The 17,540-nt window shown below is 51.4% G+C and overlaps 1 protein-coding gene across 1 annotated transcript in view; it reads left to right on the top strand.

The window, feature by feature from the left end:
* Positions 1 to 14,627, top strand: part of LOC144729476 (sodium-coupled neutral amino acid symporter 2-like) — a 29,296-nt gene extending 14,669 nt beyond the window's left edge. The window contains exons 8-16 of the mRNA XM_078609801.1: positions 3,128 to 3,210; positions 3,709 to 3,767; positions 4,978 to 5,172; positions 6,500 to 6,579; positions 7,408 to 7,508; positions 8,529 to 8,653; positions 11,967 to 12,111; positions 13,251 to 13,348; positions 14,393 to 14,627. Of these exons, the coding sequence (XP_078465927.1) occupies positions 3,128 to 3,210; positions 3,709 to 3,767; positions 4,978 to 5,172; positions 6,500 to 6,579; positions 7,408 to 7,508; positions 8,529 to 8,653; positions 11,967 to 12,111; positions 13,251 to 13,348; positions 14,393 to 14,488 (982 nt within the window). The 3' untranslated portion in view covers positions 14,489 to 14,627. The remainder of the gene's footprint in view (positions 1 to 3,127; positions 3,211 to 3,708; positions 3,768 to 4,977; positions 5,173 to 6,499; positions 6,580 to 7,407; positions 7,509 to 8,528; positions 8,654 to 11,966; positions 12,112 to 13,250; positions 13,349 to 14,392) is intronic.
* Positions 14,628 to 17,540: the final 2,913 nt, after the last annotated feature.

Here is a 17,540-nt window from a genome sequence, read left to right as displayed (position 1 = left end):
CCGATGAGACGCTCGTCTCGCGAATGTTTGTTGAGACAATAATTGAGAATTTCCATTCAATGGTTGAACGCCGATAACTTCTACTAAGCACGGCCATCACATTTGAAATGTTCCCTGGATGGATCTTATTGTTGGCGCAGCTTCTATCTCGTGTGTAATGTACAGCCATGAAACGTTGTTTTAATTGGAGCGTTGTATCATTCTAGTGCCATTGTGCACGACATCACAGTGATGAGTCCGCTTAGAATGCATATAATTATTTACCAACTTGCTCTTCACATTTGGGTTTTCCACATTTATAGCGTCGGCTGTCACCTGGCCCTTCTCACTCTCCCCAGGTAGCTTTGCCAAGCCGTAGAAAACATCTCTTCTTGCTGGCGCGACGATTGAGCTCCCTTTAGTGCAACACGATCCACGGGCAGCAGCAGCAGCAGATGCAGCAGCAGCAGAAACGCTAGCCTGGCTTTGGCATTCCGTTTTATCCCGCAGGCTTAACACTTCCAGCCACGGGCGATTAGCGAGGTGGAGAGGCTAACTCTGTCTGAGCATCGCAAGTATAGGGCGGCCAGAAACCCGTTCCTTGCTCTCTGGCATTGCAGTATTAAGTTGTAACAATAATGTCTGACCTTGTAGTGCCACAGAGAGAGTGCTCAACTTGTAAGAGCAGAGGGCATGAGTTCAATACCCGGTCGGGAGTCGGCCCAACCCCACACCTCTCTATGCTCAGGTCGAAGAAATTAGTTCCACTTTGGGGAAATCAATATTGGAAATTAATAATAATAGTAGTACAGATAGTCCCCGAGTTACGATGGTCCGACTTACGATATTTAGATCTTACGATGGCGATAGCCATACGACAAAATTGTAAAATATTTTACATTTCGCGCGGCAGCCAAACGCAGCAGCGTACGAGGTACGATACTGTACGTTGGGACGCTGCCAGGATGTACCGTACGCATCTCCCGCCTTGTGTGGTGATACCTCTCACCAGCGGTCGACGGAGTTAAGTTGTCTCGGTGTTAGCGCGTGTTAAAAGTTCATATAGGTAGGCTAAGAATTTACCTTGGTTTTTTTTACTTTACATTTTACTGTGCAATACAGTATTGTAATTAATAAATACATACAGTATATAGTTTATACAGTACGGTCCTGTAAATTGCTCTGTTTTGCTAAATTATCACCGTTCTTTAAGACTCGTGGGTAGGCTAGGCCATCTTCGACTTACGATGGGGTCGTCGTAACGCCTCTCCATCGTAAGTATAGGACTACCCTGTAATTTATTTTACCAATGCAGGGTCTTGCATTGAGATATTTGGCATGGTTAGTTTCAAGTGACGATGTTTTATTGCTGGTACAAACTAAGATACACAAAGAGAAAGGGAACAGCACTCAAAGATCCACAGACGTATTTTGTGACACCCACTTGCTGCGCTGCCATCTCCCGGCCTCCTGTGGGCAGCCCCAGCAAGCTCTTTGAGTTTGAGAGACGGACACGATCCGCCAACCTTCACCCACACGGGGACCACACAAACCGCGACAGTCTGTGCTCCGCGCTAGCGAAGCCCTGTGACTTCTTGGTGGGTTGCTATGGGAAGGTGCAAGTTGAAGTAAACCAACTTCGCCGGGCTCACCCCACCACGTGCTGGCAGCCCCGGTGGGTTTTTTTAGTTTCGCAAACGTACGCGATCCTCCAACCTGTTGGATCGCAGGCGTGGGACCGCGCAAGCCTTGACAGTTTGTCCGCACTGCTGGCCTCAAGTCCCTTCGACTTCTATCCAGGATGGTGCCCTGTCGCTTAGGGAAGGGAGAGTGGTGGAAGGAAAATATAAATTTGTAAAAAGCACCGGGCTCGTCCCCACCATGCCCTGGCAGCCGCGTGCGTCGGTGAGCCGTGCGCTATGCGGGGAATCTGTAACTGAGACGCGGTGGTGGGGGGGGGGCGATTGAATTCTGCTTGCGATCGCTCGCTCGCGACGCGACGTGACCCCGCCTTGGCCCCCTGGCCACCGGAGGACGCAAGGCGGTGCTGCCACCGCGGGGTAAATGTCCCGGAGCGGTAGCGGTGATGGCCGAGACTCTGCAAGTGCACTTGGGTTTGGTAACGGTGTAATGGGGGACTCGTGGTGGCTAGATTTACACGTGATTTGTGACATGGTTTACCACCCCATGAAGGCGTCTAGACAAACTCCACTGCGGTCTGCTCTGTTTTGAAACGTTAGTTGACTTTGTTCATACCGTGTTGATTGTTTTCCCCATATGGAGCATGATTGAACGTCTCATTTGCGTTTGGTCTGGGTGCGTTTCTGTGTGGATGTGCGTGCGAGCACCTCGCTGTCGTGGTGGCTTAGTGGGTAGCACACGCCCAGTTAGATCCCAGATTACACGGCTTCAACTCTGGCCAAGCAGACCACGACTGACAATTGGATTCTGAATCTGACCTTGCCCTGCCCCGTAAGGTTAATAGAGGCTAAAAAATTAATTGGTGGTGTGGCAACCTCGGGTAGTGGAGAGAGACAACAGCAGCCATGCCTGGCGCTGGAGACTGCCCCACCCCCTCTCCCGCCTGCTGTATCAACTTTAACAGCCACTTTAATTAATAATTTTGCGTGAGCGAAGCTACGAGGATGCCGTTTGTCTTTGTGCGTGTCGAATACACGGCACTCGCAGCCCTCGGTGTTATATAATAATCACCATCTGAAATAATGTTTTAAGTATAAATAAATTGCATTCACATGTGCATTTGCTTATAGTGTCCACCCTCATCGCGCCTTCCGTTGAGAGCTGTCGTGATGATTAACGGTGCTCTTGATATTGACCTGGCCGCGGTCACGCGCTCGCTCCGCAATCGTCACGCAGGGGACAGGCACTCGCGTTATGAGCTATTTCTTGCACCGGCCGGATCTGCTGCCTGCCTGGCTGCCTTGTTTGTATATGGTATGAGGGTTAGCCCCAACACACGGGGGTGACGGGGGGGGGGGCTCTGTAACGAGAGCCCAACCCATACCCCCACCGCACCCAAACTCCAATCGCTGCTCCTCCGCCTCCTCCTCTCGCAAAAGTAGCGTTTCTCTCGTGCATTTACCGATCGGTCTCTCGTTCTAACGCAATTTAAATCTTGTGTTCTCAGTCCCTGGTATCTGAATGGAAACTACTTGGTCATCCTCGTGAGCATCGCGATCATCCTCCCCCTCTCGCTCATGAAGAATATCGGTGAGTCCAGGATTTTTGCGTTGCCGTTTTTTCTTTTCGTCGGTCGGTGGGCCTGCCCGGCGCATCGGCACCCTTCTAAAGGTGACCCGGTAACGGTGCGGAGCCGGGGGGTGGGGGGGGGTAACGGGGACCACCGCACGTGGCAGGTCGGGGCACGAACCCTGGCTTTGGCAAAGCGGTGATGACGACGCCCCACCGCTCCCGTGTGATTTGGCTTCCGCAGTCGGTTCGTGTTGAGCCAGGAAATGTGAAAGCCACATTTATATTTGGCACCGTACTGGGGAAAATCCAGCAAGGGGCTGATGCGGTGAGCCGCTGCTGCTGCTGCTGCTGTGTTTAGCCAGAGTTCAAAGCTATGAATCTCAACAAAATCGTGCATGAACACATCTTTGAGGGTTTACGTAACCGGCACATGAACATGCATGAAACTGAACTGTCAAATGAGCATTGATGCCATGTTTTAGTGAAGTAATTATGTTTTTTTTTTCTCATTCACAGGTTACTTGGGATACACAAGCACCTTCTCCTTGGCCTGCATGGTGTTCTTCCAAATAGTGGTATGCATGCCTTTCTTATTTTAGTAATAAAATAAATAAATGACAAGTCCGTTCATTTGTGGTAGAAAATGCTTTGAAAACAAAACAAACGTAGAGATCTCATAGTGCCTTCTGTTATTGGCCCCAATCACTCCGTCATTCACTGCACACGATAGCAACTTAAAAACGCACTCTCATCCGGCATCTAAACTCGCACGGCACGTTGCCGCATTGGTCAAGAGCGCCTCTGGCTTCATTTGTCATCGGTTAGTCCGGCCTCGCAGCTATCTACACCGGATTCACGTATATATATATATTTAATATCCTCTCTCTTTACACACGCAAGACAATTTCGGTACGCGGATATCCTTTTGGTGACTCGGCTGAGACGGATATAGTCGCTCGCCGGCTGGCTGCGACGGCCCCGTCACAGAAAACCATGACCCTTGGGGGCTTTGACCCAAGATGCCGAGCTCGCGCTCGCTCCTGTGGACGTGAGCCACCGCAGAGCCGGTTGCCCCGGGACCCGTGAATTTTAACGCGGCAAAGTGGCGGGCAACAGCGGCAGCTGCGACTGGAAGGCGTCGCCCGGCGTGCTCCACCGGGTTTGACGCTCGTAATTCCACGCCCGACGACGATGTGCAAATCGCCCAAATGCACTCGATCTCATCGTAAGCTAAGCGGGGTTGAGGCTGAACAGTACTCGCATGCGTGGACTGCCCCTGGATATACCGAAGTGTTGCAGGCGCTGGCTGTGAGTTTGCCAAGATGTTGCGTTACAGCGGTGTATTCTCGAATACGCCTGTGCGTAGCCTTGAGTGTTATTCCCTTGTTATCTATATTTAACTCTCGTTTCCTTCCACATCTCACAACACTCCTTATTAGGAATTGGTCAGCCAACCCATTGCAGACACCGCATGGAAAAAAAAAACCTCTGAATACTTCTCTTCTCAGTGAGACTTTTCCGCAATAAACTTAGTGAATTATTATTATTTTCTATTCGAGCTCCGCACCTCCGACGACCACGGTCGGCTACGTATGGTGCAAAAGAACCTCACCGTTCACAGAGAGAGAGAGAGTCTGTATAGTTCAGCTGTTCCTCCTCCGTTGAAGGAACGCAGACTACGATGATTTACTGCCCGGTCCGCAGTTTGGGTCGCACGGCCGCAATCGCGCCAACCGTGACCAAACGTAAGAATGTTTCCCCGCCCCCTTCCGCGTGCTCCGTCAGATCATCTACAAGAAATTCACGCTGCCGTGCCCGTTTGAGGACGAGGCGGAGAACGTGACCTTCAACGGCACGCTGCACGGCCCGGCGCACGGCGTGGAGAAGCTGTACACCAATGGCGAGGTTCACGGCAGCGGCGACCTCAACGGCACGCTCGATGACTCCTGCACAGCCAAGTACTTTGTGTTCAACTCGCAGGTGAGTCCAACACGCCGTGGTGGTGGTGGTGGTAGTAGCGGGCTTCACGCGAACGATGCTATTCTCACAGTAAGGGTTTTATGGGTTAGATCATGTAAATGTCGTACGCGATTTGTGCTGAACTAGTTATTGATTGGCACATTCTGTTTACGTGATAAACCTCACTAGTTGGCTGTGTCGGGTGGTGGCGGTTTAACGACACATATTTACGCGATTTCACCCAAAAAACCTCTGATGTATAATATTAGTTGCAATTTAGTTACTAGTTCAGCACTAACCTGTTGTGTGTTGGAGAGTAAACGCACTACAACATTTACAATTTGCATTCCACTATGAGAGCTGTGCGGCTGGGGCCATGGCCTTGTGTGTGCGTGCGTATGCATGTATGCGTGTGCATGTATGCGTGTGTGTGTGTGTACGTGTGCGTGTGGTGTGTGCGTGTATGTCTACTGCTGTGTCGCGCCATGGGAATGTGGAGTTTCCACCACTGGCTAACTCAGTGACGCCATCGGAAATGAGAGCCGCCCCGTGTTTGTTTTGAACATTGAGAAGCTTTGACTTGGCCGTATTATATTTATTTATGTATTTATTTATTTATTTCCATCAGGCTTACTGCTTTAAGCTTGCTGACTTTTAGAAGGAGAGCTGACATTTTCGGTTTGTTTTATTACAGATAAAATGTCACGCAATGCGTTAGCATTGTAATAGAAACGTGAACATAAAAACAACATCCTTGTCTTTAATAACGAATATTGCCTTTTTCTAAGTAAAAATATATCAACAGTATTCTGTGCAGTGGCTCTTCTTCAGATCTGTAGGTGGCAGAAGACTGGGCTTGCCGTCTTACAAGGGAACCAATTTATTAATTTTCTTCATTTCATTGTCAACCTTTACCAATACCAGGTTCCCCTCGCTTAATGCGGGGTTGGGTTGTGCGATTTCGCGTACATATGCGGATAACTTAATTCCAAACAATATCCTCTGTATGCGATTTGAATTCCCCCACATGCAGTGGGACGTTGTTTATGTACTCTGTGTGTGTACTGTGTGTGTTGTGTGTGTACTGTGTGTGTACTGTGTGTGCGACTAGGCAGGCAGCTGCCTCCTCGTGCGGTTTCGCTTTATGCGCCCTTTTGTTTTAACCCCTCTCCTCCTCCTACCGCACACAGCGAGAGAAACCTGTATTTATCCAAGTAGTCCGTTGACTTTTACAACGTACGTGTGCGAACTGTTTAACTGCTCTGTCAAGCCGACAGGATGCCGAGCTGCGTGTTTAAAACCGCCAACGTTATTGCGCCGGTGTTTCGTGCGTCTTTTTTTTTTATAGACGGCGTACGCAGTGCCCATCCTGGCGTTTGCGTTCGTGTGCCACCCCGAGGTCCTGCCCATCTACACCGAGCTCAAGAGGTGCGTCGTCGCGCGCATAATGCCCCCGCCGTTGCCCATCGCTGCGAATGAAACTCCACGCGGCTCGACCCCGTTGGCGGAATGAGAACGGCGGTCCCGCGTGTATATTCTTCCTTGGAATGGCTTTCAGATTTGACGTAAAACTACGTGGCGTATACGAGCTTTGGTTTCTGTTTATGCCGGCGACGTTGGTTAAACGTGTGTTTGTTCATTATAAATTTGCCTTTATCTTGACACTGCTTTGGTTTACATAAAGAATGGGACGGTGGACTTAATGTGGTTTTGACAACGGGGCCGTAAGGCATCATTGCCCATTGCACAGCTGTCTGTCTTAGCCTCATTATTGACCGATGAACAGGTGGGTGGTTGATTGATGGCATTTGTCGGCGTCAATGTGCACACGTCCGCCACACCCCGTCCCTCCTGGCTGTCCGCTCCTCACCTGGGCAGCGTCTCATCCGCCGCTATCGTCGCGGGGGTTGGTTGACTGGAGGGGGCTCACCCCCCCCCCCTCTCATGGCTCAGCCTCCCTTCTAAATTATTCGAACCGAGTGATTGGCCGTCTCACGCCCCGCTGAGTTGGTGGACGTTCCCCCACCGCCACCTTTAAACGAGGTCACGTGACACGGGGGGTTTCTGGGAGTGCCCACGTGATAAGCCACTTTGTAGCTCATCGGATTCTTCCAGTATAAGCGTGTCTCACCCCCCGTGTCTCACCCCCCGTGTCTCACCCCCCGTGTCTCACCCCCCGTGTCTCACCCCCCGTGTCTCACCCCGCGTGGCTCACCCCGCGTGGCTCACCCCGCGTGCGTGTCTTCTCCGCCTCAGGCCAACACGTGCGCGCATGCAGCAAGTATCCAACATCTCCATCTTCTTCATGTTCATCATGTACCTGCTCACCGCCGTCTTTGGATACCTCACTTTCTACGGTGAGTGCCGAAGCGAACAAACCCTGCGGGGCGCTCTGCGTTTGTCTGTGTCTGTGGGGGTGGGGTAGCCGAGTTCCGAACCCGGTGACCCGAGTTCGATTTCCGCTCACGGCCAACACCGGCGACGGATATCCGAACCGGTCGTGGGCCCCTTCCCCCTGGGTCGACTGGGCCTCGTGAGCGCACGTTGGTGCGGCGTGTTAAACACCGGTCGTCGGGGAGACAAAGACGGCCGGGCATGACGCCGACCACACCCCGCCCCCTCGTGTGGCGTACCGGCCTTCGTAGGCGCTACTCGCTACCAGCACTTGCCCCGGCAGTCTTTTGAAGGCTACCGGGGGGATCTTTGTCCTGTGTTGCTCTGGTGGAGCAGGAGGAGGAGTCGGTTGACGAGTAGCAACTGGGTCTATCCTGTGACCTCCTGCCAGCGAGCCTTCGACACTTCGCAAGAGAACCTCAAAGTGCACCTAGCCTGGCACAAGCGATGTAGTGACGTCACCTCCACTTTGTTGTAAATGGCCGCTGTTGTTGTGGGGGTGGATGTCTGACTACATATTGGTGCTTTATGGAACGTGTTTGCATGAATGGCCGGATAAAAACACAGACTTAATATGTTTTATTGGTATTATTGTCCACCAATACTATCTTGTAAATGTAAAATTAAGCGACCATGCTCAACATTTTGAATACAAAATGCTACTTCCCAAAATCAGATATTCTTTACCGCAAAAGGATGTCACGGGGACCAGTTTGTCCCGCCGACTTGCAAGAGTTTGGCACGTCGTTAATCAGCGATGCGCATCCTTCATCATTACTCCCACAAACCGTCAAGGATGCTCATCACTTAACGGCGTTATAATCGCGCGTCCGATTAGCACGGTTTGCTTCTTGGGGTGCGGAAGAAGTTCAACGTGCGTGCGTCGCTCTCCCCTGCGGGTGTCGCGAGTCTCACGACGGCGGCGACGATGTTGGCGGCGGCGGCGGTGTTGACCGTTGTGCTCCGCTGTGATCGTCGTGCAGAGAACGTGGAGCCCGAGCTGCTGCACACCTTCCTGCACAGCGACCCCTACAACCTGCTCATCATGCTCGTGCGCCTCGCCGTGCTCGTGGCCGTCACCCTCACTGTGCCCATCGTGCTCTTCCCGGTGAGGCCCGGCACCTCTCCCTCGCCACGGCTCCTCCTGCCTTCTCTCTCTCTCTCCGCCTCTCGCTACAGCCTCCTCGTCCGCGCCCCTTGAACGCCCCTCGTGGTGCACAGCGCGCCTGCGAATGCCGGGCGGCTGACCGAGCGGTGTTGCGCTGGAGCTCGGTGGTTTTCTCATGCATCGGGGTCTTTCTCGAGCTGGGAAATGGTTGCCGATGCAGCAGTGTGTCGAGGCAAGTGCGAGGCGTTGTTTGTCCGTCTTGTTACCTGCTGATGCAAACCCCTGTAATTGAGTTGCGTACCACATTGCGCTGCGTTTTTTTTATGTGTACGTTTCTCCAATTGTCTGCGTTAACACCGGTTGAAAGGTAAATAAACGCTCGTGCCGGTCACTGGAGCTAAATCTTGATCCCGCATTCGGCCCGGATTCCTAATGAGCATTCTCGGCTTCCGGTGACCACTCCACAGATTCGATTTCAAAATAACGACACCTTGGGCAGTGCGCCGCTTGTTACTGGCCGCTTGGCGTCTCGGCAAAGCGTGAGTTTAAAACCCCGCGCTCCTCCGTCAAACGGGGGGACGCGATGGTGGCAGTGGCTGGCAGCCCAGGGCCCCCCCCCCCTTTCTGCCCTCATCTCGGTAAACAAAAACCCCCACCACCAGCTGCGCCGGTCTTCTTCTGATTGCGCCAAGCGAGAGTGAAACCCCCTCGCTTTCAAGTTTCACCGATTTTTTTTTTTTTGCCAGCGCCCCTTCCACGCCGCCCGTTTTGGTAACACAAAGCAGACGGCGGTCGCCGGGGCGCCGTGCTGCGGGCGGTGTCAAATGAAGCGTGCTCGCTCGCTCGTTTGCCTTAGCCGTTTGGGTACGCGGTGCCGAAACTAAAACTAAACTATTTTGTATTTTACCAGGTAAGGCCCACTGAGCTATGTAGCTCTTTTTCAGAAGCGACCTGGCTGTCCCAAATAATAGCTCAACAAAGCGGCTTGTCGTCGTATGGACATTTATAGCAGCCAAATACTCGTAAAACTCATGGTGTCGATTCTAAATGTGGAGAAAAAAACCGGAGGACCCGGAGCAAAATTTACGCGACCACGGGGAGAGAGACACGCAAACTGCAAATACACAGCAGGCGTTAGGGTCAGGATCGAACCCCCACCACGACCTTCTGTAGACCAGGCGAGGTAGTGAACATCTCCTAGCCACCGTGGTGCCCATACGGTCTGGGAGTAGAGGAGGACGCGAGTGTCACGTGACACCATGAAGAGCAGGCCACGAGTCGAGCTGTTTGTTTACTCGCAGAGTGCTGGAACAACGGATGTTGTTTGTTTTGCGACCGCCTGGGCCTGCGCCCCCCCCACCCCCCCCCCCCGGCCATGCTGTGCCGCGTTGGGGCTGTTGGTTTGTCGGTGTGGGTCACGGAGAAGTTGACGTCAAGGGGAGGAGGGGGGGGGCAGCTGCAGCCCTGCTCCTCTCGTAAACAACCAGCAGGGAAGAGCTTGTGAAATAAAGCGGCACGTTTTCATCTTCAGAAGATTGGCGATTTTGTTTAAAGTTTTTTTTTTCTCTTTCATTAAACGTCAGAAGGGTGTTGTCATCTGAAAGAGTATTCGTGTGGAAAAAAAAACCTAAAAATCGTTGAAGAAGGTAAAGATGGATCCGGTCGAGAAATACCCAAGGTAATTACGTAGGCGTTGGGTCAAGGTGCGGTTGGATTTACAGCACTCGCCAAACCCGAAGCGGCTGTTGCCACAGGAAGACGCTTGGCGTGAATAATAAATGGGTTGTGTCAAATGGCACGCTGCTCTATCTGGAATCTCGTTTTCACGGTGGTCCCAGTGGTAAATGTCGTGTCGTGTAGAATATGTTGTTGCTCTACAGTTTACTACGCACACTCAACGCAGCGCAACACCCCCGCCCATTTGTTGGACGGGTCAACACATTTTTTATATCTTCATTGCCACGATCAATTCACTGCTGGACGAGGACCCCCCCAAAGCCTTTGCCATTATCTCACGATCCTGGGCTGCAGTAATCTGCCCAAGGCCTTGTGCTCGACTTGATTTCATCACTCCATCTCCTCGGCGGACGTCACCCTCGGAACGCGTTCTGTTCATTGGCTGCCAGTTTGATTAACGCATTCATTAAAATAAATAAACTGGCACAATGACATAATACATTTTCAATCCTTGAAGAAACTTTCCACGAAAAGAGAGCGAACGGTGCCATTGGCGCATACAAACGTCAGGTCATTTCCTTGCAAATTGGCCCCGCAGGCAATTTTGCAATCCCGTGGGGTCGTGCGCAGCGGTCGGGAATCCTCCACCGAGATGACCTCGCTAGAAAGGCAGCAGCAGCGGCAGCAGCGGCGTTGTTGTTGTGCCATCGCAGACGGCGGGCGTTCTATTTTGAGAACAAAGTAGCAGAAACGTGCGTTGATGCGATCGTTTAAACCTGCACAAAGCTTTTGGGGAGGCGAATGCAGTTCTGCGTTAATAAATTGGCAGCGCTGGGTGCGGCGATGGCAAGAACGGCGATTTGAGGTTATCACGTGGCATGCCCGAGCTATTTTAATTGCTTGCAGCTGGATACTCTGGTAAAGAATTGAGTTGTGATGTACGTACTTTAAAGTTTTCGTCGCGTAGCCTTTGACAGGAGTGTGCACTCCTAACATATGAACTTTCGAATGTATAATTCGTTTTAAAAAAATTACGCCAAATATCCGTTTCGAAGCACAGTTGCTTCCATTGGTGAAACAAATGTATCGCGTTGAGTCGGCAACGCGTGCGAGCGATTTGAGCCACGTCCTTCCAGATTCTAAGCGAAATGTGAATCTACAGAAACACCTGGAGCCACTGTGAGTGGAGACAAAGCAAATTCTTTTCAGTTGTATCCTTTTGGACCATTCACAATCGTGCTCCGTTTCAGATTTAGAAATGAGTACTAACCCATTATCGTTCTTGGTATTTGTTGTTGTGTCTGTATATATTCATGTTGAAACAAGAGTATTCCTTTAATCTCAGGAATTGCATGTTGCTTGCTCACTTTACGTTGCACGGATTGAACCGGCATGCGGCCCTTTATGCAACGCAGTTGAGCACGGCGTTGATGAGTGGAAGCGGTCTGAGTGGGGGTCAACCCGAGTGACCCGAGGGGGGGTCTGCACGAGTGGTGGGGGGTCGCCCCGAGTGACCCGAATCTGCCACATGGGGGGAGGAATTGAGCGAAGTTCTTGAGAGCGGTGGCAGCAGTAGCAGCAGTAGCGACGACGGCGGAGTGACGGAACGCGTCTTTGTCATCGCCTCTCCCTCTAGATCCGCTCGTCCGTGGAGGAGTTGCTCTTCAAGAACAAGCAGTTCAACTGGATCCGCCACATGGCCATCGCTCTGTGCCTGCTTGTGTTCGTCAACATCCTGGTCATCTTCGTGCCGACGATTCGTGACATATTCGGCTTCATCGGTGAGTCGACGTTTTCATTTCGACGCGACCGTCTTGCCCATCTGCACGCGCAGCGCCTACCGCTGCGCACGCCGCCGCCGCCGTGTCTCCACAGTCGTGTGTCGCTAACCCTGAGACTCGCCCGATATTTCGGACAAATACTTGGCCGCAGATTAGGTTTTTTTCATGATCGACGTCCGTTTGAGACGGTTGAATGCATATTGGCTTGTGGGATCGCCGGGCGCACGAATCGGTTCTTAGAGGAGGTTGTAAAATTGATGGGAGAACGTTGACCGCCACCATGGACAACGGTGGAGGAAAGGGAGACTGCGATGGGTTGGGCACGCGACACGAAACGGGGGACTCTCCGACATCGTCTTACGGGCCCAGCGCTAGACGGCGGTGGAAAGGAGATGGTGTGACCCCAGGGCAATCGGGTGACAAATGCGAGAACGTGGACCGTTAAGCGGATACCAGGCCTGGCAAAGACAGCAGAGGGACCGGCAGAAGTGGAGAGAGGTGACAGCAGCAGCATCGGTGGTGCCCCCACAGGCGTGGCAGTGAAGGGAGAGATGATGGTGACGACGACGAGGATGACAATGATGACGATGCGTAAAGTTTTGAGTTGGCACCACTGAGAGTCTGTGTTCAAACCCCAGTTGCCTACTCAAGATTGAAAATACGTTCTAGTTTCTTTCAACATCACTGAATTTGCCAAAAAAAAACGCGTGGAAACTTGTTTCCAGATTGATCCGGTCCAGTACAGCTCGGCAGATGTAAAATTGCGAATGTAGCATTAGGGTAGGAACCAGTCGTCAGTCTCGTTGGGAAGTCCACTGTCGTCGTGCTGGTAACAGAGACCCATTGTAGGGATGTCGCACGAAAGCCAGTCAGTGGGTGTCATCATCACAGTGGCCCTGATGTAAGTGTTCCGAATTGCGTTGTCGCCACCATTGTCTGTGCCCTGATGCAGGTAACGCGCAATTGGGATATAATTTGTAACAAGAAAGGATGTCCTTGCGGTAAATGGGCGGAAGAGTCTACCGAACCCTGGCTATAATTTCCGCTCGTGTGCGTAACGGCTGTAGTTTTTGAGAGTACTCGCTCCGTGACTCATGCTGATGGTTGGGCTTTTCGGGGATTTTTTTTTCTCTTTACAGGGGCCTCTGCTGCTACAATGCTCATTTTCATCCTCCCGTCCGCCTTTTACATCAAGATAGTCAAGAAATACCCATTCAAGTCCAAGCAGAAGATCGGAGTAAGTTTTGCACCCAAAAAGAAACTAACAGTGTTTTATTCACGAATTCAACCGCAATGGCTCCACCGTCATGACATGAAGCTGTCTTGTTTATTGTGTCTCATTTAAGCAGAGCACGCACGCTCATATTCATTTAAATCCTTTTGACGCATGCAATGTATGTGGCAACTCCCTTCGGTAACGGTTTGCAAACGCCGGTTTATTAAACATTGCAAGTTGCTGGCAGAGCGGGTATTGATTAGTCGGCAGTGTTCTGTAATTGCGAGTCCCCAGTGTGATAAAGAGTACTTATGTTCCATACCGCCGGTGTGCTGCTACCTCTGCGGTAAAGTGAACACTCGGACCACCATGACCTGGTTTGCAATCAGTAGATAATTTGTATACTGAGGCCATAATAAAAATGTGCATTATTTGAAAATGAGCTATAGTTGCAGAGTTACAATAAGTGTTAATTGTAAATTAGTAACAAAAGAGAGTAGGGCCAATTATCACTGCATTATCGGATGAAGGCCTCCCCCCACTGTTTGGTCATGTTTGACCATACTTCACCACCCTGGTCAGTGGGGATGTTGCTCACCACTGATGTAGCTGCATGATCCAGTCCACCATCGCCTCACCTGCCGTAGTAGTAGCAATAGTAAATAATAATAGTTGGACATTGGCGAAGAGTGCATTGAGAAAAAAAAAAATTTAAGGCGAGGCCTGGGGTAGAATGCGTGGCCAAAATGTTGAGTGCAAGGACCGGTGCAAAAATACGACAAAATGTGAACGTTGTGAGCAGGAAAAAGCCCACCAATTATCTCCCAGTAAAGCCACATTTTCACTTCACGCACATTTGGAGTAGCCGCTTTATTTACCCGCGTTACCTTTTGCCGTTTGCATTCTCGCCGTCCGAAAATCTGTAAGCGAAGCCGATGACCGAGCGAACCGCGCGCAGATGACAACCCAAGGCGTGGTCACATCGCCCTCCGTGTTTGAACTCGCCGTTCGGCGGTGCGTGCGTGCGCGCGTTCCTAACAGCCCCGCTTTTGACTCGTCCCGCAGGCCTTCATATTCCTGGTGTCTGGCATCTTCTTCATGTTCGCCAGCATGGGGCTCATCATCTCCGACTGGGTGCAGCAGGCGAGGGGTGCCCACTGAGAAGGGGGCGGGGGGAAACTCCCGTTCCGCTCGCAGCAACAGAACTCCCGCCGCCTCCCCAGCCGCCCTGCCGTGCATCGCCATCCCAGAGCCATCCCAGAGCCATCCCAGAGCCATACCAGAGCCATCCCAGACCAAACCGACCGGGGACGGACCCCCCGAGCAAGACGTCGGCCGGAAAAATCTCCCTTCGCCAGCCGGGCAACCTCGGCGATCCCGCACCTCCCCCCCCCCCCACGCGGAGCGACCGCCACCGCGCCCGCGCCACGGCAACGGCCGTCTTGGTCAATGGCACACGCGGCGCCACCGCGCACTCTGCGAGCGATTTCTGCGCGAGTGTTTGGGGGCGTGACGCACGACCCCCACTACCCCCCCCCCCCACCCCGCACCGTTGGGACCGTTTCACTCGCCGCCGCCGCCGCCGTGATGGGGCAGGGCCTGAGCGACCCGCTTGCCCGTACGGCCCTTTCTGGACTCGGGCGATGCTTTTGAAAAGCGAGGAAGAGGCGAGGCTGCTGCAAGTGCGACCCTAGAGAGACTGGAAACCCGCAGAGAAGAAGAGCTCGACACGTGGCATCCTGAGCTACCCGTAGTAGTAACGGTGTTAGCGGTTATTCCCGTGACTTATTACCTTTTAGGATTTGAGTTATTTTCTTTTTTAGTTTTTTTCGTCATCGTGTCTCGTTTGAAGGTTTGTTCAGCTCACGACTCTCGTTTCGCCGGTATTCATTTCATCATGTGGTGCAGGTGGGTTGGTAAATGAAGGCAAACGTAGTGAACTGGCTTGCTTTGCCAGTTAATAAAGAAAACGATAGCCTTGTGTTATCGACTTTGATATTAGCAGGGCTTGCATTATCATACAGACACCAAGTCCTTTCTTTTTTTCGTTTCGTGAAAGGGGCTTACACGCCCCATGTTTTACAATTACAACAACAATAACAATTGTAACGATACTCTGTGGGGGCGTACAGGCACTTGTATCAACGTGCAGATGGAGGAGTATTTAACGCTAAATGTGCCGACCTCTGCATTACATGTTTTTGGTCCGTGCACTATCGTCTTCCAATTTTTCAAGGCTGTGGCCAGCGTCCGTGCCGACCTTTTGGCGCGGCTTCGGGAGTGGAAACCCCCTCGCCTGGGGGTGGGGGGGCGGGGGGGGCATTCACGAAGACATCCCGACCTGGGCCGCGTCAAGTCGAGTTTCCCCGCTGCGGAAAAAAACTTGAACAACTGTCGGCGGAAATGCGATTTAATGCTGCAGGTTATCAAACAGTTGGCCAGGATCTGTGACTTTACTGCTGCCATAGTTCCGTTTCACAATTGCAAGACTCAAGACGGCTTTTTTTTGTTTTTGTCTTCAATTACTGCTTTCGCGTCGTTCTCTTGTAGTGTTTCATTGTGCTTTGACTATTCTGGATAAACTCCGATCGCTATGCCTTAGACAGTATTTAACTAAGCTATTTCAAACAAAACCGTTTAGCTCTTTTTCTATATACACTTAAGACGTATCTTAACTCTAATCTTACGGACTATATCGCTTAACGATTTTGGTAATTAACTCGGTCTTTATTTTCTGATATACTGTAGCTCATTTTGTTTTTGTGCTTTAGTTGGTACTGTTTGAATGTCGGCTCACAACCTTCAGCAATCGTTAGTACATTGTAAAATAGCCACTGGTCGACGTGCATGTTGGTATCGTTTGTACATATTGTAAAATACGGTGCTGAATCATAAAATTAGGGTGTTTAAATGCAGACGCACATTCGTCTCTGCATTGTTCTACATCTGGAAAATAAAACCGGTTTTTTTTCATAGTATCTTTATACTACCTTAACAACTCGGTCTGTTCAAATTATAACTAGCGTAAGCGTCCATTTCACTGTGTTGTCCATCGATAACGCGCAAAAATCTACTTGCAACTACAGCATTGCCAAAGTTAGTGACTTCGCGTGGAGCTACGGATTACTATCGTACCTGGGCGATGGTTCCTTTGCAAACCGCATCATCCCATCCGTAGGATTATCCCTAGGCTAGTCGTAACCTCCTGCATCGTGGTGTTCCCAGAGTTCCTCCTGCCGTTGGACGTTCCTCTCGAGCCATCTACACAGGCCTAGCCGTAGTGGTGAAGTACTACACACCGACTTATTGGGCTGGGATCTCGTCGAGTCTCGGGCGCGGTGCGATTCGTCGGCGGCGGTGCGGCCACGCGCACCGCTTGGCGGCCTCGGCCGCGTGGGTGTGATCCCTGACCCTGCCCAAGTCCGTCGATCGATGTCCCCCGGCTTCGGTGCGAGGCGTGCGGCCTTCCGCGACGTCCTCTCTGCCGGCGATTGTCGACCGGACGCGGCGTCGCCGCTGGAGCCGGGGACTCGGCCCGAGTGGACGCGCGGCGTCGCTGGCCGCCGCGTGGCCTGCCGCTTGCCGACAGGGCCCACCTGAGATGACGATCAACGAGCTGGGACCAGGCGCATCACTCGTCGGTGCCACCCGAGGTGGCATAATTCCGTTTTTTTGTTTACGTGGACAACAACAGTGAATAACGTGATAACCATTTTTTGAATGCGTTGGTTATCAAGTAATTGACTCTTAATCGTTAGGACTAAACTGTTGCGACCTTTGGTGGTACCCAATCTGCTCTGGAACATGGACTCAAAGGCTGACCCAGTTAAAACATGTACATTATTTTTATTTCTTTGGGTGAATGCATGTCCTAATGAAACGCAGATATTGGTTGTCATTCCCTAGTATTAATGTAGTTTAAACACATTTGTTTTAATATAATACAAAAGGCTGCTTACCAAAACATCCCGTAACAAAAACCTGCATCAGAAGTGTGGGCCCATGAGGGAGTGGAGTTCTGTGTGATTACTGCTTTGTTAAGTACAAGCGATTGGCAGTTTGACAAACCTGTTTTGTAGAATAAGCTACCGGGATCTATAAGCAAACTTGGGAAAGTGCGGTCCGTTAACGTTTCGGCATGCTGTTCACACGATCACTACACAGGAACATTGACAAATTCACCATGTACCTCATGTATGTTGAACTTCTTTCG

Source organism: Lampetra planeri, chromosome 32, assembly GCF_965212315.1.
Source record: "Lampetra planeri chromosome 32, kcLamPlan1.2.h2, whole genome shotgun sequence".
NCBI lineage: Eukaryota > Metazoa > Chordata > Hyperoartia > Petromyzontiformes > Petromyzontidae > Lampetra > Lampetra planeri.
This window is presented reverse-complemented; position numbering and strand designations above follow the sequence as displayed.